The sequence below is a fragment of the Diceros bicornis genome, chromosome 6, assembly GCF_020826845.1.
Source record: "Diceros bicornis minor isolate mBicDic1 chromosome 6, mDicBic1.mat.cur, whole genome shotgun sequence".
Taxonomy (NCBI): Eukaryota; Metazoa; Chordata; class Mammalia; order Perissodactyla; family Rhinocerotidae; genus Diceros; species Diceros bicornis.
The window spans coordinates 88305061-88326741 of NC_080745.1; the positions used below are offsets into that span (position 1 = coordinate 88305061).

General features: G+C 39.7%; 1 protein-coding gene across 4 annotated transcripts in view; it reads left to right on the forward strand.

Moving 5' to 3' along the window:
• Positions 1–4964: 4964 nt before the first annotated feature.
• EDRF1 (erythroid differentiation regulatory factor 1) overlaps positions 4965–21681 on the forward strand; it is a 43730-nt gene continuing 27013 nt past the window's right edge. For 2 of the 4 annotated variants that reach the window (XM_058544257.1, XM_058544258.1), the window contains exons 1-13: positions 4965–5148; positions 6130–6338; positions 8521–8587; positions 9257–9382; positions 10475–10599; positions 10848–11004; positions 14123–14224; positions 14497–14618; positions 15323–15434; positions 18008–18155; positions 18232–18340; positions 18659–18770; positions 20820–21080. In XM_058544257.1, the coding sequence (XP_058400240.1) occupies positions 5041–5148; positions 6130–6338; positions 8521–8587; positions 9257–9382; positions 10475–10599; positions 10848–11004; positions 14123–14224; positions 14497–14618; positions 15323–15434; positions 18008–18155; positions 18232–18340; positions 18659–18770; positions 20820–21080 (1758 nt within the window). In that variant the 5' untranslated portion in view covers positions 4965–5040. Of the gene's footprint in view, positions 5149–6129; positions 6339–8520; positions 8588–9256; positions 9383–10474; positions 10600–10847; positions 11005–14122; positions 14225–14496; positions 14619–15322; positions 15435–18007; positions 18156–18231; positions 18341–18658; positions 18771–20819; positions 21081–21681 lie in introns of those variants that run through there. The other 2 variants (XM_058544256.1, XM_058544259.1) reach the window with 2 other exon arrangements.

Below are 21681 nucleotides of genomic sequence, written 5' to 3' on the forward strand. Positions count from 1 at the left end.
GAGATTTTTAAAGTGGGTTAGAAATTTCAGTTTCAAAGTTAAGTGTGCAGATATGAGTTTTTTATAAGCGATACACGTCATTTTTAGCAACAAAATCACATAATGTTGGAAAGACTTCCAAACATATATTTTCAAAAATGCTCTCTCCATAGGATAAGATTCTTTTGAAAACCAATGATTTTCTCACTCATTGTTAAAACATCACCTTTATCTTGAAGGAACAGATTAACTCTGTTTATTTCTGTGCAACTCTCGCCTGAAGCATCCTAATGACAGCTGCTAGTCATCACAGAAAAGATGAGGAAATGTGGAACACTTTTTGTAAAAGAAAATATAGTAACTCATTTTCTAAGCTTGACAATTCTTTTAAGTGCTTTGTCACAAGATGATCTGTGATCTCTGTGTGGTACATGAGATTTTCAAGGTCACCCCTCATCTTACTACCACACTTTGAAAAGATTCTCCTAAAGGCCTTGTTTTGTCACCAAATGTGGATGGCATCAGATAGCCCACCGAAACCACCATATGCTGTGGTAGACTGCATAATGGTCCGCAGATACCCAGTCCCCCTCCTTAGGAGGAGCATTAGTCTTCCCTGCCACACTGAGGCTAAGCTTGGCCATATGTCTCATTTTGGTGCCCAAAAAAGCAAGGAGCAGTGATGTTTAGCATTTCTGACCAGAAGCTTTAGGACATAGTTTCTGGTTCACCAATCTCTTGGTCACTCCACCACTCCACCTGGCAACGCTCCAGATTGAGGCTGTTTCATCAGCCTGGGTCCTGGAGTAAAGATTACATGGACGAGTGAAAGTATGACCCAAATGTTGCCTGGGACACACTTCTACTAAATATTTGGAACATTCTTACTCTAAAAATTTTTTCACTGTTTATCTGAAATTCAAAACGTCAAAGCAGCCTGTATTTTACCTGGCAACCCTAGTTGTAAGTCATTGACATTTGCGGATTGTTTGTTTCGGCTGCGTATCCCAATCTTACCTGACCCATACACTAGCTGACCATGGCCCAAGAAAGGGCACCTGTGTCAACCTGTGTATTAAGTATTAGGAAGGCTTGATTTTGCCCTGACTTTTCAGATTAAAAGAAAAGGAAGTTATAGTTCTTCCTGCACCTCAGAGGATTGTCTTTAGAGGTCACTGTTCTAAGACATGGTCTACATGCCAGGGTGGTCAGACACTAGTAATCTCACTAAAAATGTAGATTAATGTAGATTCCTTGGCCTACCTAGAGATATCAGTTTACAATGTGGAGGTGGATAGAGGATCTGCTCACATAACAAGTTCCTCGGCGATTCTGAAACAAATTGAAGTTCCACTAGCCTATATCTGCAACTTAACTTTTTAGAAGGCTACTGGGGAGTCAGAGACCTACATGCTAGTCCTGTCTTTGCTATTAAACTAGCTTTGTATGACATTCAACAAGTTAATTCTATTCTCCTTTCTGGACTGCATTGCTCTCATCTAAAGAGGGACAGGATTGGCTCAGATCATCTCAAATCTCTCTTCCAGCTCTACGAGTCCAGGACCAGGAGTCAGAAACTCAGGGCTTTTCAACGTGCAGCAGGCAAAGTCAACAAGTGAGGCTGGGTAGGTGTAAGACACTAGGTCACGGAGGGGGACTGTGGCAAACTGAGGGGCACAAGTCACAATCTAAGCATTCCCTGAATGTTCTGCTCTTCGCAGGCGGGGCTGTTTAGGAACTCTGTGGACCTTGGCACATTTGCCTTACCTATAACTGTAATAGTTTTTGAAAAGATATCTAATTTTGCTTTGGAAAATACCGCGTGCTGCGAGTAACCAAATGAATGTACGATTGACTGGCATTTCTCTGAAATCATCATGTGTGCTGGGAAGATTTTTGTAAGCAGAGAAAGTCTAACCTACAAATTGTTTTAGAATGGAACCACCTGTGTGTGAATACTGACTTTAATAATTAATGACACTGACACTGCAATGTTTTGGAGATACTTCATTAAACGTTTTTAGCTCTGATTTTGCAGATTAAAAAAATATTTTGGAGCCAACAACACTGTTTTTGTGTCTCAAACATTCTGATAAGCATTTTAAAAGCCTGTTGGCACTACTCATTTTACCTACATCGCCTCAGGGCTAAAACAGTTCTGTCTGCAGGTGCTGTGTCTGCTGTGGGTGAAACAGAGCTGATCAGACAGGGCACTAGCCCTCAAGGAACTCACAGTCGGCAAGGGAGGCAGACACAAACAGGTGATTTTTCTACAAAGTGACAAGTGCAGGATAAAGCTACATACAGGCTTTGGGAACAAAGAAAGGGACTCTAAGGGGTAAGGAGGGGGAGGAGTCAGGAGAGACTTATTAGGGATGATACCTGAGATGAGTCTTGAGGAATAAGCCAGGAGAGGAAGGAAAGGTATTCTAGACAGAGGGAAAGCACAACAAACACAGACTTACGGAACAACTGGTTGATGCAGAAAACTAGAAGCAGTTCATTCATTCAACAGACATTTCTTAAATGGCAAGAGCATCAGGCCCTGGGGAGGCAGGTAAACATGAGAGCGATGACTGCTTACAAGAGCCAGGATACCTGCACCTACAGGCAGAGCAGGCCATGGATGATGAAGTACATCCTGGGAGCTGCAGGGCTGGGAGCTGGGGGGACAGGGAGGGAGGGGGAAGGCGGACACTGATGCAATATAAAAATGAACAGAAATAAGCATCTTAAAATGTGAACTTCTGGAAGTAATGATCCATGTTTTCCCACAATATTATATTTCAATCATTTACATTAGAAATAATGATAATAACTTTAAAAAAAAAAACTTTTTTTTTAAGCAAAGTTTTTGAATAGGGAAAAGAAAAAATAAGCACTCAGAGCTAGAAAAATGTATAAAATTTATGTAACTCAGATGTGCCCAGTTTCTTCTGCCCTAAGGGATCGTCTCCTTTACTTCCTAAATCTCTGTAGTCCTAGCCCTGTTAGTGGCCCAGGAAACCTCGTGCCTCCTCAGGGTTCCTCCACAAGTAGTTCCTGGGAGCGCCTGGTCCCCCAGCCTGAGGACCCTCCACTCCCATGATCCTCTCTGCTGCTGACCCTTTTTCTGTGCGAGTTCCTGGCTCTCTCTGTTTCATTCTCTGTCTTTTCACAGGTTGTTTCCAACACATTTTCCCACTAAGCATCATCAACAAAGGTTCAGACACTTCTCAAGAGGCCTGCAATGTATTTGAGTCCTGAACAAAGAATTACTGCTACCTCAGGAAATCTCTTTTGACAACGATAGAATTATATAATAAAACAAGATTATTAGAAGCTAAATTATATATGCTTAAAAACAATAAAAATTATATTTTACTATAAAATAATGCATAATCAGAGAGAAAAAATAGGAAAATAAAATTTTAAAGAATAAATTTTAAATCACTTGATTTTACCACTCAGAGATATGTTTTTATGGACATAGACACAGAAATAGACGTTTTTAAAATTAGGATGACATTGCATATTTGCTTTTTAAAATTTTATCATTTAACATCATACCATGTACAATTTAAAGGTTCTTGAATATTCTTGAAAAACAAGTTAATAGTTGCCCAAGTTAGTGGTATTATGTGCCAAAAACAGACTGAACCATCCTCCTAATGTTAGATATTTAAGTTGCGTTCAACTTTTTACTATAATAACAATATATTACTTGCAAAAAGAATTGACTGCAAAATACAAACAGGAAATGATTAAGTATCAGAATCAATACATGCAAAGTGTCTACAAAACATACTATTATATCAAATTCATTATTAAATATAATTCATAAAAATGTTTTGTTACATTTGAAAATAATTTGTAAGTTGAACTTGCTCAGTCACAAGGATTTCTAAATATGCACATAGTGAGTTACCAGAGCCTAACGTAAATTACAAATTGAGATAGCCAAATAACTGCAAAGCAAAACTAATTTTTCAAAAAGCTTCCAATATTTTACCGCAAAACTAAGCAAACTTTCATGAAGGATGTGGCTGCATTTAACTAAGCTTGTTAAGATATTGGGTGTGCAGTCCGAGGATAAGAGAGCCTAACACCTTCAAACCTGTACAACGGTCCGGTTATTTCTCTACCTCCTTGCTACTCAGAGTACTGGCAGCGTCTCCTGGGACTGATAGAAATGTAGAACCTCAGGCCCATCTCAGACCTACTGAATCAGAATCTGCATGCCAACTAGACCCCCAGGTGTTTCCTATGCACATTAACACTTGAGAAGCCCCTGTACCACCTAGAATGCTCTTTGCTAGTTCCCTGGGGCCTGACGAATAGAGGGCTCTCCGTAGATACTCCACCAGTCACTAAGCAGCAAACGTGGCACCTTGCAAAACCCTGTTGAGGTGCCACCACTTCTGAAATCCATTCTTAGGTAAAGGCAGAGGGCCTCCTCTGCGCATCTCAGCGCCGCTCCTACACTCGAGACTGTGGGGCCACACAGGCATTGTGATGCGGGGGCAGGACGCCCAGTCCGCGCGGCCTTGAGCTGGCCTGCCCCTCACCTGGACACATCTTTCCCTTCCGGAGCCTGAGCCCGTTTCTAAACCGAGGGGGACTACAGGAGAGGGGAGGGCTAACACCACTACTTGACATAACGGGAGCCCCTGGTTACACGGAGAGCAGCGTTTCCCCTCCCACACAGCGACAACCACGCGGAAACAAATCTCCCGGCAGAAGTTTGCCAACAAAGACTTGCGGCGTGCAAGGGGTGGAGCCTGGGAACCAGATACCGCGAGAAGCGGTCTCCCGAGGAGGTTCTGACAGACGCAGGCGCACTACGGTTCCCGCCCCCGCCGCGAAGGTGGCTTCCACCGCGGGAGGCGGGGCCGGGCCTCTGGCACAAAGGTCGCGAGATTTGAACGCGTCACCGCAACTCCTTCCTGTCTTCCTGAGACCGGAAGTGCAGTGCGCGGGGCGGCTCTGGCGCTAGCTCGCCTGTGCTCCTGCGCGGCTGGGCCCGGTTCTTGTGGCGGCTCCTTGGGTCCCGCCTCTCCTCGCCTTCCGTGGGCCGAGGTGATGGGGGACTCCAAGGAGGCGGGGGCCGAGGCTCCGCCAGCCGGAGCCGCTGCTCGGGAAGGGCTCAGCCTCCTGTCCCAGGGGGAGTCCGAGGAACCTGCGGCACAGGTGAGTCCAGCGCGGGGCGGGACCTGCAGGGCTCCGGGGGCTGCGGGCCCGCTCCCCCGGGGAGGGATGGCACGGTTCCCGGCGGCTTCTGGCGCCTTCTCCACGCCTCCCCGACAGCCCCACACGGAGTGGAAGCCCGTGTGCCTGTCGCCAGGTATCCAGGTATTTACGTGCAAGTCACTCGTATCAGAAGCAGTCCTGCCCTCCTGCTGGGGGGAACCGACAGGTGAGTTGGGATCTCCGCTCTCGAGGAGCGTGCCGGTAAATACGCGGTTCCAGCATGCGGCACAGCCGTGCACAGCTGCAGGGAAAGGGAAGGGCGTCGGGGAGGAGCTCACCGGGAGGGGACTGAGCTGACACTTGCAGGGTGCAAAGTGTCTGCCAGGCCGGGAAGGGGCTGCGGGCAAGGAGGTTAAAACAGTGACCTCAGACGCCGAGCTTGCCTGGGGGAGTGCAGGTGAGGAACCCCAGTGCCTCGCTGTGAAGTCCGAGATTCAGAGTGTTTGTGTAATGACCTGATGAATCAGTTACTATGAGTTTGCTTAAAAAGGAAAAGGCCCCAGATATCTTACCACAAGCTACTTTCTAAGTGATGTATGTTATTGAAATTAAAATACATCCTTAATGCAGAACAGAGGATTCTGTCAGATTTTGCATTTAGTTAATGTGACACTGTTGACTCTCCTTAGTTTCTGCTTTTCCACGTTCGTGAATAAAATTTGAAAGGTAGATTGGTTGGCCTGTTTCCTAGCAGATAACCATAGCCATCATACTCTTTGACTCATGTTTTTTCTTTGAAATTATGTGAAAAAGAGCTAAGTAAATGTGACCGTCTATGATCGCATTTATTAAGTGCTGTTACTAACACATAGCATACATTCTTGTGAAGCCTGATGTGGTGGGGTTTTTTTTCTCTTTATAAAGGTGAGATTTTTCGTTTCTAGGAGTTTTCATTAAAGTGTCATTCAATATGTTAATTAGGGGTCAGCTTTATTTCTTGGAGGCAATGAAGTGAAGAGCCGAGCTGTGGTGAAATACTCTTCTGCCCCTCCTCGAACAGCGTTTGCACGCCTTGAAGAGAAAACAGACTTGAAACTCCCACCTGCCAACTGGTTACGAGAGAGTGCCAAACTAGGGCCAGCAGGAACCACCATTCTTGGCAATAGTAAGAAAAGCAAGCCATTTTCAAGGTAAATATCAATCAGTGGTATTTTTACTTGTCCCTCAAACCTCCCCCCAGCCCTGCCCCCAAACTCTAATACTTGCTTTTCAGTTTAATTGGTAATGCTCATCAACTTGGCAAGGTTTCTCTTTAGAAGAAGATCATGTTTGATTTTCGGAGTCCTTTTTTTCGTTCTAATATGATTATGTTGTTATATGAACATATCAACTTCATATGCTTCTGTTGAGTTTTCATCATGTTATTAACAAAGCTGAGTTTTGACCACTAAAATTCAATCAGCTGTTTTATTTTTAGCCAATTTACGTGCTTTTTGAATGTGTGGATACGAAGAGTCGAGTGGCACAGGAGGAGGAAAACCCTTAACGCTGCCTAATCTGTCCTGTGGAGTTTTGCATTAAATGGTGGTGGATTGTCTGGTCTGAAACAGCCTGGTGTAGAAACCCAGCCTGTTGGGTGACCTATGCCCTTGACTTTGACACTTGCTGGAAATTCTGCTGGTGGTATTTAAAGTTGAGAGAGTGGCCAGGGGTCTTATAGAGATAAATGTGCTAATGTCCATATTCTTGTACACCATTTAATGTGTGGGGTTCTCTTTTTTTTCCTCTCAGTGATTGAACCTAAAATATTTCCACATAACACAGCAAGAGCCATAAATACATTAATATCTTATAAGCCAGTAGTTTGGAGATTATCCTAATGCCTCAGAAGGTAAAAGTTATATTTGCAAAATATTTGTTTGTAGCATTATTTATACTAGCAAAAAGTTGGAAATAGTCCAAATATCTTCTTTTAGAAGAATGGCTTAATAAATTATGATATGTCAACATAATTAACTGTTATGAGGTGATTTAAATAATTGTTGATTGTGTACACTCTAAGTACTTTATATGTTTACCTTATTTAATTCTCACAACAACCCTTTGAGTTAGGTACTGTTAACTAATTATCACATGGAAAAACTGAAGCTTAGAAAAGGTTAACTAACTTGCCTAGACTGTGTGGTAAATCATCAGAGTATGCTTTGAGGTGAGGCTGTCAGAGGTAAGTATCCTGACTCTCTGCCACTTACTATCTGAAAAGTGGTCACCTCAGCTGCTTTTCAGGTTTGTAGATTATAGATTTGCCTCTCATGGTCCCTGGTACAACATTTGTTTTCTTTTCTCCTGCTGGCTGAATTGGTGTCAGGTGCATTTTTTTCATATACATTTTTTATTTTTATTTATTTTTTTATTTTTTGCTGAAGAAGATTTGCCCTGAGCTAACATCCATTGCCAATCCTCCTCTTTTTTTGCTTGAGGAAGATTAGCCCTGAGCTAACATCTGTGCCACTCTTCCTCTATTTTGTATGTGGGTCACCATCACAGCATGGCTGACGAGTGGTGTAGGTCTGCGCCTGGGATCTGAACCCGTGAACCTGGGCCACCGAAGCAGAGTTGCACCAAGCTTAACCACTGTGGCACAGGGCTGGCCCTCAAATATGTTTTTTAAAAGGGTAGTATTGTATATCACTAGGAACACAGTCCCAGAGACTGAAATCCTAATAAATGTTTCTGTTTCTATTCTTCTTATCTCTCCATCTAAAAAGAATAATATCTTGAGCTAACTGTTTTCTCCTGGAGATTTTTTGCGCTTTGTTAATTCAAAAATGAAAATAGGGGCTGGCCCGGTGGCATAGTTGTTAAGTTCATGCACTATGCTTTGGCAGCCCGGGGTTTGCAGGTTTGGATCCCAGGCGCAGACCTACGCACTGCTCATCAAGCCATGCTGTGGCAGCATCCCACGTACAAAATAGAGGAAGATGGGCACAGATGTTAGCTCAGGACTAATCTTCCTCAGCAAAAAGAGAAAGATTGGAACAGATGTTAGCTCAGGGCTGATCTTCCTCACCAAGAAAAAAGAAAAGAATTGTTAACTGTTTTTATTCTAGATGTTTCCTATTAATTGCTTCTAATGATTATTACTATATTTTATCAAATCTAAGATGCCATTGATTTTAAGTCACACCATTATTTTATGTACCACTAAGAAGGAAGAACTAGCCAACTATAATGGTGATGGGCATACTGATTTCAGAGATGTTAGAATGTAGAAAATGTGTATCCTGGAAGCAATGAAATACGGCATTCTGTTATAAACTCTTCTTGCGTTATTATGAGCATGACGTTTGTGGCCTTTGTTCCCTTCGTTAGCTTTGGTATGGCATACGACTTTATCGATTCAGTAGGAAACGACGTGGATGTGGTCTCTGACTCTGAAGTAAGTGTCCTTACTGTGGAATGTAATTGGGGTGTTTCTGCTGGGGATTTAAAGCATGCTGTGTTCTGTAGTCTTGAAAAGTTACTGATGAAATAAGATACAACTATCTGATTATTGGACGCCTTTTTTTGTTATTAAAGTAATAGTCTTTACCATATCTCCTTTCTTCAGAGAGGAAGGAGCAACCCCCAAAACAATGGCAGTGGTAATAATATTAATATTGGTGGTTGTATTTTAATAATAGCAATTACAAGTGATTGTAATGTTTGGGATGATTTGTCTAATGTGACCAGTTGAGAATTAGAATGATGCTTCTAGCAAAATCTATTGCTCCTTAGTTGGTGAGTTTTATCTGATATGCTAAAAGCCTAGGTCAGCGCAGCAGTGTGACCTATACACGCTTAACTTTAGGAAGTTTTGTAATGTAAAAATAAACCTTTGACCATCACTTACATTAACATCGGATGACTTATAAAGTGTAGGTGATTCTGATTTTAAAGCTCTGTCTTCCATGGGTTTGTATTTAGCTGTTTGTGTAAAGTACTGTGTATAACCTTAGGGAAATAAGGTTTACTGTGCTTTAAAATTGAATGAAGTTAAAATTTGAAAGATTCCAAATCACACTAGAAAAAGTCTTTCTAAACTACTTTTCCTCTTAATTTTTTTAAGAACATAAAAAAGCTCCTGAAGATTCCGTACAGCAAGTCCCACGTGAGCATGGCAGTGCACCGCATAGGAAGGACTCTCTTGTTAGATGAGCTGGATATTCAAGAACTCTTTATGAGATCATCACAGGTAATACTCGTGAAAAACAACCGGAAAAGCGTTGTTTTAACAACTTAAGGGCACTAGAAATATGATTTTGTTTCAAAGAAAGGCCAAAGTGGAAATGTAGTTGAGTACTTCAACAATCGAGAGACGAGAAATTTCACTGAAGATAAAAAAGCTTTAATAAAGAAAAAATAGAGAGAACAGGGAAGAAACTTATTTTGTTGATACCAACAGCCAGGATTCTTGGAAGGAAAAGGATGAAACCAATGAGGAAAGTTGTGAAAAATCTGAAATTTAAGGACCTACTTTAAATTTCTGAAAAATCCTTTAATGTTTCCATTAAAGAGATTGTCATGAAACATGGCTGCCAGAAAATGTGAAAAATGTTAAAAGTTATTCCTATGAGTACATAGTTATTGGAATTAATTGGTTCTCTTAAAGCAGAGCTTCTCAAACTGTATGTTGGTAAATGACTGTTTTTCCCTCAGTGTGTTGATGATGGAGACTTTTGTTAAATATAATAACAATGTTGCAGTTTCTCAAGTCTTACTCTCCATTTCTATGTACTTCCCTTGTCATGGACTGTTTGCAAATAGTTTATGGTCCTGCCAGTCCCTTAGGCTAGTCTTTAAATAAAGAATGTTCCTGCAATGCTTTGATAAAGGAAAATAAGTTACAGTGATTTTAAATTGACATTTAAAATAAATGTTTTTTCCTTTGAAGACCACAGTTCAGTTTAATCTATATGTATGTGCTAGCCACTGGACCAGGTCTTGGGATGTGACAGTGAATAAATCACAGTCCTTGCTTCCTAGCAGCTTACAGTTTTGGGGTTATAAACACATACACAGATAATTTCAATACAGTATGCATAGTGGGGCTTATTCCAGGCACTAAAGAACATGTTATGGAAAAAGGTGACTCCTAACCTGGCTTAGGTAGAGAAGGAAGAGAGAGAGATTTCCTAAAAGAGGTGATAGGAATTAAGTCTAGAAAGGTAAGTATGTGTTTATGAAACAATATTCAAAAAATAGAGAGTATTTCCTGTAAAAGAGTAATAGATAACAAATTGTTTTGACCACAGGTTTGTTTTTATCAATTTCTTACATTATTCAGACTGGTGATTGGACATGGCTGAAAGAGTTTTATCAAAGACTTATTGATCAGAAGTGGCAGAGGAAGAAAAAAAGCAAAGAGCACTGGTATCAGAAGGCTATTCTTTCCAAGTTTTTATATTACAGGTACTTGGCTCCTTGTTTATTTTTATCTTAAGAGGAAAAGTGAAATTATGATCTAAAATTTAATTTGAAGCCAATAAAGTAATAATTTGTTTTGCCACTGTAGTATCGTTGACATTTCAATGTCTTATATTCCTTTTTTTAAATAAAATTTACGCTTGATTGTAGAAGCTGCATTTTAAAAACTAGTAGACTGTTATGTAAGTTAACTTTAGTAACCATGTGACGTTTTGTATTTCTGATTTGGCCAGTATCAATGGCGATGGAGCCGCTCAGCCCGTCCCATCTGCTGCAGAACAGCAGGAATCGTCCAGTTCAGACCAGACAAACAATTCGGATGGGGCTTCCTGGCCCGCCCCGTTTGAAATGCCTTCTTCAGTTTCTGAAGATCCCAGTGCTTCCAGTCAGGTTAGTTAGTGCTTAGATGCTAATTCAGTAAACTCATTTGAGAAGACAAAACTAATTATCTTGTTAATAAAAGTAGATGAAGAGGCATAAAAAATATTCTATCAATTTATGTCTCACAATTAGAAAAAATATTTTTTTGTTTTTCAAAGTAGAATTTACAAGAGATATGAGTGACTAGATCAGATTTTAATTAAATAATTAAAAATATTTTAAAATTTTTTATCAGCATTTAAAATAGCTTACCAGTGTGTTTATCAATACTGATTATCTCCTTAAAGTCATAAGAGTATTATTATATATAATATAGAGATATGGTATATTTTCAACTTTAGATACATAATAAATGCCTATCAAATATTGAGACTTACAGGCTTGTTTGTAATTTAAATACTGACCTTCTTGTCTTAACTTTTAGTCAGATTGTTAGGCCTAAAATCGCCCTTAAGATTTTCTGGATGAAGTTCCTGAGACTTAACCCACATTAATGTTATAAAGCTTTTAGGAAGGAAGCGAGAGTACAGTTGTCTCTTTTGTCTCTTATATTCTTGACTTCTTCTTCTTGCTTGTTTTGTCCTTATTGTATCTAACAAGGAATAAAATAATTTCATAGATGTAAATTGTGCATGTCTGTTTTCAAGAAAATATATTGACAAACTCAAAGAAGATAAAAATAAGATCTTTAACTTTGTAAATCGTGTTTTTCCTCTTGTTCTGTGTTCTCACATATTGAATATTATTTGTCCAGATTGTTGCTATCTTCACAAATTATAGGATTATAGGAGGCAAATACGTTTAACTTGATTTTAGTTTTAGTAGGTTTTAAGATAGAGAAACCTCATTAAACTATGTAATGAATTTAAATTTTTTCCAAAGTTGGGAAAACTCTGAGGATAAGGAAGGAAGTGATTACCATGCAAGTTTACTTAGTGGTGAACACCAGGAGGAGGGATGTTGTGTGAATGAGACGGGGCAGTGGTGCTGGCTGCTAGCACGGTTCCGTGTCATGACTTGGGTAATGATTGCATGGGTAATTTGCTTTGTAATTAGTCATTATACTGTATTATGTGTTTTATGATTATGTATGTCATGTGATTATATGTGATTATATTTCACTAAAGGAGATTTTAAAAATTCATTTAGTATTCCTCAGGACCCACACATTACAAAAAAAACACGATAGAAATACTAGTCTCCTACCACCCATCTCCTATCCCAGCCTTATCATTCTGTCCTTACCTTGTTTAGGGGTTACTATGACAATCTTGGAGGCTTTTGACTTGCATGTGGAGGAAGTGAACTGGCATCTATTTAATGCCTCTGTGCCGTGTACTTTATGGTGTGTGTGTATGTGCATAAATTTTTTTCGTCCTTGAAGCTGTGTATGTATTAAGTATTGATGGCATCATTTTACAAATAAGTACACTAATGCCCATGAAGAATGAATGTTGGTCCATGTTCACACAGCTGGTGAAGTTTGAGCTAGGGTTTAAACCCTGATCTTCCTGACTTCAGAGGCCTGTTCTTATGGCAATACTCCACTGCATCCATATATTGCACACGTATATAGAAGGGCCCTATAAGCAGTCAGATTGTCTCAGCAATGGCATATTCGTATGCAGAGCTAGCATGCCATAAAAATAACCTTTATAGAATATTTTTATAACATATTATACTGCCTAAATTTCAAAATTTAGAGATTTATTTTTGTTTGCAAGCTATCACTTCGTGAATTGTTGTTCCCAAAACTAACACTGCCAGTTTGAGGCCTATGTTAAGCAATAATAGAATTTAAATAGGTGTCTGTGGTCTGGCCCTGGAGCCAAACCTTTATTGAGAACATTATCACCTAGAGCCCAAACTTCCACTAAAGCAACTACCTGGCAAATATAATTTTGGGAGTTGGTCCATAGGTTGGTAACTTGTCTGTGTAAACTAAAATAAAATAAAAAAGTTTGAGTTTTATCAGGATTCTTTAAGGAGAAGACTAGACAGCAAAAGCACTGGAGATCCCCCCGTGCTTGCAGTCATGTATATGGTCATTTGTCGCTGAACGATGGGGTTATATTCTGAGAAATGTGTCGTTAGATCATAGGGTGTACTTGCACAAACCTAGGTGGTGTAGCCCACTATATACCTAGACTGTATGGTACTAATCTTACGGGACCACCGTCGTATATGCGGTGCGTCTTTGACCAAAACATCGTTATGTGGCGCTGACTGTACTTAACTTTGCAGGCAGATGCTAAGCCCATTAGTATACACATAAGTTGAGAAGTAACACAGAAGTTCATGGAATAAGCAGTGTGTGCGCACATAGCGTGCCCATCTTGGGGTCTGTTGCGACATTGACATTAAAGGTTTAAAGTAATGTTTCTTAATGGCAGTTGTCCTAATGGTTGGAAAATTGAGTGGTAGACTGAGTTTACCCATTGTCAAAGGTTGCCCTTCCTAAGTGTTTTCCAAAATATAGTCCCCAGAGTGTATTAAGAATAAAAGGTGTTCTGAGATTAAATAAGTTTGAGAACATTGGGTTATATAGAGGTGAAATAGATTTTCTCACTGCAGGACCTCTCAGAGGCTTTTTTGTGGTAATAAGCATTGTTGCTCTCCAAAAGCAAGTCTGTGGTAAGCAGCATTTCTCAAAGTTTACTCTGGAAATTTTTCACCGAGTATCCCAGTGTTCTGGGATACTCTAGTATTCTGTGAAGCTCACATTAGGAAATGTGAGACTAGAGGCTGTTCTGATGACCCATGTCTCAACAATATGGCTGAGGTTTCTTAGGCAATTTTTAAGTCAGTAGAGATGGGGTAGACTGAAAAAACAATGGTATTCAAATTCACCCGAAAAAGAGAAAAATTGAAAGCTTGGAAAGCTTAAAATAATTTTTGATCTTTTTTGTTTAAGATCTAAATGTGATTAGCTTATTATTGTAGCTGTGATAATTAAGAGCTGAAGTGAGCCCCCTAGTGATGAGAGTTAATGACTTGTATTAGTTCTGATTCACCAAAGTAGATTTGAGGTGTCTGCTTTGAATGTTTAGGTGATACTCTTTAAAAAATAGACCATTTTTGAGAAATTAGAGCTGCAGAATCACTCCTGTCCTTGCACTTTTCACAGGGAAGTGAGCCTCTTGAGTCCTCATACATAGTGGGGCATGTGGCCTCAGCACCCAAAGAACAAAACCTGACTACTTTGTTCAATGACGGGGAGAACAGTCAGGTATGCTTTCGGGGGTGCCCAGGCCGGGACACCTGATCCGCAGTCTGCTTCGTCATTTCCAACTAGTCTAAATTGGACTTCATAGGGCAAAAATCCACCTGATCCTGAAAATCACTTTCTAAACATCTCTGTGATCGTACAGCTTTGCAACTTTAATTTACTTTGTCTCCTCCGTCTTTTCCTTTTTCTAGTCTTTCTGTGAATCATGGGGGGAAATTATGGATCTCCTGTTTATTATATAATAATCTTCCCTATTTTATTTTAAATCAAAGGGTCTTAAAAATGATTTTGTTCGGAATATTTTATGGACGTTTGAAGATATACATATGTTAGTTGGCTCCAACATGCCTATATTTGGAGGAGGCAGATATCCAGCAGTCAGCTTACGTCTCAGGTAAACCAAAATTGTATTCCTTTAGAATCAGTGTTCCATCTGCCCTTCACTTATCTATTTGGGCACGGTTACCTTTTTCTACGTTTTTTCACCTCCTGCCTTCCCCTACCAATTGAAATGGCCACAATGAGGAAGGAGCTGTTATCAGCAAATGGTGAAAGGCCTGTAGCTGGGTTTCTATTCTAGTCCATAATGACTGGAGTCAGAAATCTGTTATACTGGCTCAGTCTTATATCTGAATCTATAACTTGTGAGCATGTAATAGAATTTATTTAATTAGTTAAGGAGGTGGTTTACCAGCTTTCTGTTAACTAATTGTGTCTTAATGCTCCAGGAGTATTTGCTCATATTCGCCAATGTGAATTCTGACTTGGGTATTATCATGCATGGTGGTCGGTCTTTTATCTCAAATTGTATGAGGAGCATGCTGTAGGCTCACAGTCATCTGCTGTCATATTTCCTTCTATTCTTACTGAAAACTCTTATGGATACCAGTTAGAAATCCAAGCAAAGCTTATGGAAAATGTTAACTATAACACATCCCCTGAGCTACATGTGCATATCTCATCAGAAAAGAAAGCATATATGGCACTTGCCATCTAGGGAGAATAGAGTAGAATAGTTAAAGAGGGGAAAAAAGTCTCATGATTCATTACGGAATGTCTTAATTAAACCAAAATAACACTAGAAATGTATGTTTTTAGGGATAACAACAAACCAATTAATGTGTTAACTGGAATTGACTATTGGTTGGACAACTTGATATGCAATGTACCAGAGCTCGTGATGTGTTTTCATGTAAACGGAATTGTACAGGTAAAATACAGTGTGGCTTTTCTAATAATCTCTCCAATGCAAATAGGTGCACAGAGTACCCCACCAAAGTTTTTAAGGCCAGCAAATACTAGGGTGTATTTTTGGCAAGGAAGATAGCTGTGAATAAACTGAAATTTGAGTGTTTTCACATTTGTGTTGGTGATACCAGAATTCTAGATGTTACAAGAGTATAATTTTACAGGTAATTTTTGTAAAGGTCATAGGTATACTAAAACCTACATTTGTAGCCATAGAACTCTAATTTTAATGCCAGGCACCCCAAATAATTGCCTGAACGTGGTCTATACTATAGGAGGTTGTTTATTCAGTATGCGAATATCTAGTCAGTATATGCACAGTTTTAGAGAAAGGCCACAGCAATAATTGCATGAAATATACAGCTTATATAGCAAATTGTTATTGAGCATGTTCTGTTTATGAGGTGCTTTGTCCCCATTATAAATGTAGGGGGAAGACAATAAAGTTTTTTTTACTACTCAGAAAGATATAATCTAATGGGAAATCACAATGTGTAGGGAGAAAACTAGGAGACAGTAGACTAAGCATGAGAAGTGTGGTACCCACACGGAAGTCTGGATGATCAGAGAAGAGTGAGAGCTCCACTATTTTGGTCTGAAAGAGAGACCTCCTGGAACAAGTGGCATCTTAACTGGGTCTTGAATGATAGATTGCATCTTAAAAAACGAGATGGATTTTAAAAGACTAGTGTAAGTAAATGAAAGGATTCATGATAAATCCAGTTAGGGGACACAGGATTCAAACAGCAAAATAGCAAAAAGGTTGTACAAGTCATGACCAAATAATGGAGAGCCATGAATGCTGAGCTAAGGAGTGTGGACTTGGTTCAGTTGGTAAGCTGGAATCATGAAGGCTTTGGGAGGTGAAGTTCGTTGTGTTGGAATATTTGGAGATGGCATGTAGAACAGACAGGGAGGACTTGGAGACCAGCAGACAAGCAGTTAGGCATTGCACTGCTCTTGCAACTTACAGAGGAACTGCTAAGAATTGACAACGATAACAATGGCTAGCATTTTTCGAGTGCTTGTTTTGTTCCAGACGCTTTGCTAAGTGCTTTACATGCATTATCTTATTTGGCCTTTTTAGCTACTCTTACGTTATTATTCCCTTTTGATGGAGAGGGAAACTTGAGGATCAGGGAGCTCAAGTGAGTCACCCAGGGCTGCATTGCTAGTAAGTGATGGTGCCTGTATTTGGCTGAGGCCATGCTGTTATCCATTGTACTCCAACCCAGTGATTTTTAACCAATGGTATGCATTAGTCACTTGTGGCCTCTTAAAAAATACACTTGCTTGGACCCCCAGTATTTCAGGATAGGTGGGATTTGTGTGTTTGTCCAGAAAAAGAAAGCAAGCTTTGTAGATGATTCTGATTTGCACCCTTGGTTGAGAACCACCGTTATACCATCACCCTAAAGGGCAACATTTAATGAGAAGCCGTGAATGGGGGAGAGGGGAAGAATCAAAGGAAATTCCAGGGCTTAGCCACTAGAATAGTGGTGGTATTGTTGCCCGAGATGGGGACATTGAATTGGTTTAGGCAGGGAAGGTGATATATTTGTCTTCATCACGTGTTTGGTTTGAGGAAAGCATTAAAATGTCCAGTGAGCATTTTGAGGTTGCAGGCATTAGAGAAGGTTGGGCTAGAAAAGTGAGCGGAGGCATCATCTGCCTGGATGCTGTTGGAGTTCCATCACCACGGGAAGCTACTAGAATCAGTCACTAGAGCCTTCCCCATATGGGTGAAAAGGGAGGGACATTCAGAGAGAGGTAAGGAGAACCAGAATAGGCAGCATAAAGTCTGGGAGAGGAGTGTTTTAAGGAAGGAAACGATGATTTGGGGGCTTTAGATGAACCAAGAAGGATGAAAACCAACGTTAGGAGACTGTGTTTGGTCTTATTTTCCAGTTGATGTGGAGTTTCTAGTCTCAGAGTAGTTCAGGAAACATGGTAAGAGGCATTTAGGGAGTGTGAACAGAAGACTAGCTAGAAAAATATGGAGGCACTTTAAAAGTGGTGATGATAATGTCCATGCTGTCTTTACTCTTACTGCTGCCTCTACCCCACCCCTACTCCCTGTGCTCCATTTCTTTAAAGGAATAGAGTCCAGAGCTCAAGGGAAGAGTAGTTTCTACTGGAGAGACTTCCCAGGTGATTCTAGTGTCTGGGGGAAAAGCTTACTGGGTGAAGTCTACCTTCCTTTACCATCTTCCCAGTTGAAGACCATTGGAGTAGAGTGGAAGAGAGTGTAGAGTGCGATTGTTCCATGTGAGAAGAGAAATAAGATCATGCCTACATTTGTGGTTCAAAATCTGGTGATGATTCTCTTGAGAAGTAAACCAACCGCATTGCTGATGGGGTGGGTCAGATTCCTTTGGAATGTGGAAGCAATGAAAAGATCGAAAACCATTGGTTTAAACTCTTTCATGCTACATAGATCTGTAATTGCAAGATTTGTATATTTGGTTGCATTTTCATAAGAGAAGTGTTGCTGCCTAGGTTTTCTCTTAAACTGCTTATATCTGTGTTTTATAGAAGTATGAAATGATAAAGACAGAAGAGATTCCCAATTTGGAAAACTCTAATTTTTCTACTAAAGTCATAAAAGACATTGCACAGAATATTTTATCATTTCTGAAATCTAATTGTACCAAAGAAGGACATACCTATTGGCTGTTTAAAGGTGAGCCTATCTTGAATGAGCACCAGTTGATTTGAGTGACTACTGTAAAATGAGGTGTATTTGTTTCTCTTTTCAGCAAGTGGCAGTGATATAGTGAAGCTCTATGATCTCACTACTCTTTGTGAAGAAACGGAAGACAAGTACCAGAATCCATTCACAATGCCAGTGGCTATTCTCTTATATAAGTGAGTGCTTCAAGAAGTTAAGATGAAGAAGTAGCCTTATTTAAAACTTTAAAGTTTACAGCCATGCTAACCAAGCCAAGGCTTTTAAATACCTTTTAGGTTTTCATAGTTTAAAAAACAAAGTGCGTATGTGTGTACACATACACATACATACATGTATAGACTGTACCAAAATAAACTTTGGAAGAGTTTTAAATACAATATTATACTGTTTCTTATAGCCCTTATTCTATTGGAAGGAAAGAAGAGCTTGCCTAGACTTGAGTCTTGCAGAGAATGATGAATGGGGAGTAAAGTTGATATAAACATTCTTTTTAGGGTTGCTTGCAACATGATGATGAAGAAGAATCAAAATAAGAAGCACTATGGAACTATTAGAACATTGCTTCTTAATTGTGTTAAATTGCTGGACAAAAGCAGACATCCTCAAGTAAGATTAACATTTATTTACTCTCTAAAAAAATTCTAGCATTCTGATGAATTGTTGCCTAGACATGAAAGCTGCCTAATTCGTAGTGTGTAACTGCCCTATCTCGTATGGTAGCCAGTAACCACATGTGGCTGTTGAGCACTTAAGACGTGCTTAATCTGAAGTGAGATGTGGTTTAAGTGTAAAATACACACAGAATTTTGAAGATTGTGTGTGTATGTACACATTACATGTTGAAATGATAATATTGGATTTATTGAATCAAATATAATATTAAAGTTAATTTCTCCAGATTTATTTTTTTTAACATAGCCCATAGAATATTTAAAATTTCACATGTGGCTCATATTACATTTCTCTTGGAGAGCACTGCTCTATAAATTTAGAACTCATGTAATTTTAAGATAGTGGTCTTTTTTCCTTTGTTTTATCACTACTAGAAGGTGGAAAACTCCAGTATTTTTTAAAAGATCCATTTATACAAATGGACCTTTTTATCACTTTGTTAGTATAAATAAGGTTCACATTCTGTAACAGTTCATAAAAACATCTCTTAAAATAATCTCCTAGTCATGTGCCCCACAATTTCACACCACCCTTCCACTCAGTTGTCTGAATTTGACAACTATATTTTTAGGTGTAAGGCTAGTTGTTGTATCCTATTTAAATCAGAAAAAGTGTGTAGTATATATGATTTTTTTTTAAAGATCCAAGTTAATTTTACTTGTAGCCACATCCACTTTGAAGATAAAGATTATCTTAGAGGGGCCGGCCTGGTGGCGTAGTGGTTAAGTTCGCGTGCTCTGCTTCAACGGCCCGGGGTTCACAGGTTTGGATCCCAGGCGCAGACCTATGCACCGCTTACCAAGCCATGCTGTGGCAGCATCCCACGTATAAGATAGAGGAAGATGGGCACAGATGTTAGCTCAGGGCCAATCTTCCTCAGCAAAAAGAGGAGAATTGGCAACAGATGTTAGCTCAGGGCTAATCTTCCTCAACAACACCACCAAAAAAAGATTATCCTAGAGACTAAACTTGAGAGAAAAATTTTTTTGAAGAAAAACGACAAAACAATTTCTGACTTAAATATCTAATTGCTGGGCTGGCCCCGTGGCTTAGCGGTTAAGTGCTCGCGCTCCGCTACTGGCGGCTCAGGTTTGGATCCTGGGCGCGCACTGAGGCACCGCTTCTCCAGCCATGCTGAGGCCGCGTCCCACATACAGCAACTAGCAGGATGTGCAACTATGACACACAACTATCTATTGGGGCTTTGGGGGAAAAAAAAAAGAAGGAGGATTGGCAATAGATGTTAACTCAGAGCCGGTCTTCCTCAGCAAAAAAAAAAAAGAGGATTAGCACGGATGTTAGCTCAGGGCTGATCTTCCTCACAAAAAAAAAAAAAATCTAATTGCCGAGTGAGATGGTGGTGTTTAGTGGAAATTGAATAGCTTATGTGAAAGTTAGAAAATGTTAAAACTGTGGAGTGTCTGTAATGAAGAATTACTTAATAACAAATAATAGAGTGGAATAAATGATAATAAATAAATGCTAATTTTAAGAGATACCAGGATGGACTTTGCCCTTATTAAGCTAATGGAGGTTTTTTCCCCTGGTACCGTCGATTACAGTAGATATTAGTTGCCTATTAAAGAGAAACTCTTACTAATTCATAGCTTGTAAAGAGAAATTCTGGTTTCTCAATTGATATGGAGTGATATCTTGCTAATATTTTAGCTATGACACTCTTCACTTGAAAACTTTTATTTTGTTTCCAGTGAAATACAGTTGCCACCTTTTTTTAAAGAGAGGGCCAGGGATGGAATAATTCAGGAAGTAAGAAACATATCAACCCATGAGGGTTTTACAGAGTACATTCAGAGTATTGGTAGCTTTGAAGCGGGAACATTGCTGTGTGTATTACAGTCTGTGCAAGAAACCGTCTTTGCAGATGTCCTAAAATTTGTTAGTACAGTAGTAAAATTCATTCCACGTTAGAGTGCTCAGTTTTGATGACAGTCACTTATACATATTTTTTTTTCTTTTGATAAGATTATTGCTTCAGCCAATTACATGCTGTCAGAACTTTTTCAATTGGATGAACCTAAAACAGAAGACGGTTCTGAGTCTCCTTCAAATGAGAATTCTGACGAGAGCTACAGTGAAGAGGAGGAGGAGACGCCTGACAGCGATGAGAACGGGCCCTACAGCACCGGCTCTGGCCCAGCAGACGATAGCAAAGCAGTCGCTGTGATTAAGTCTGTTGGAGAACTGTCAGTTCCGGAAAAATACAAATCCATTCATCAAATCAGAGTAAGCCTGTTCATATTTCTATTAAAGTGTTATCGAAGGAAAAACAAATAATTGTTAATTGAATACAGTTAGCCTCTCAAAAGATGGCATTATTTCAATAAATCCTTCATGGTCCAAGGTCTAATAATCATTAGCTTTATGAATTCTAAAACTTGGTTTTGTAATTGTCCCAGGGTAACTGACCCACATGCAAACCTGTGGTGGACAAATACGTAAACCACACATCAATGTATTCATTTTTACGCGGGAGATTTTCCTTTCCAGTGACCAGTGTATAGTCATGTCTCCTCACCAGGGCACTTCTTCCCGGTTTCTGGTTTGCTGGGAAACTGAACGTGTAGGTTGCTTGGTGAACATAGAATCAGAGTGGACAAGGGTGGCTCCTTGATCAGTGTGTGGAGATATCTGGTTCATTATCCCTGTGCTCAGGACAGTGCTTTTCAGTGACTATGGCCATGTCAGCTAGATTGGACATGTCTCTAGCCTAGTCAAAGCCAGGTAGACCTAACAGCTTCCTACTCATCAGGTTTCTGTTGGTGTGGATTGTGTTGACTGTTCTTCTGTCATCAGTCTTTTTCAAGACAGTATTATTATGTTTCAG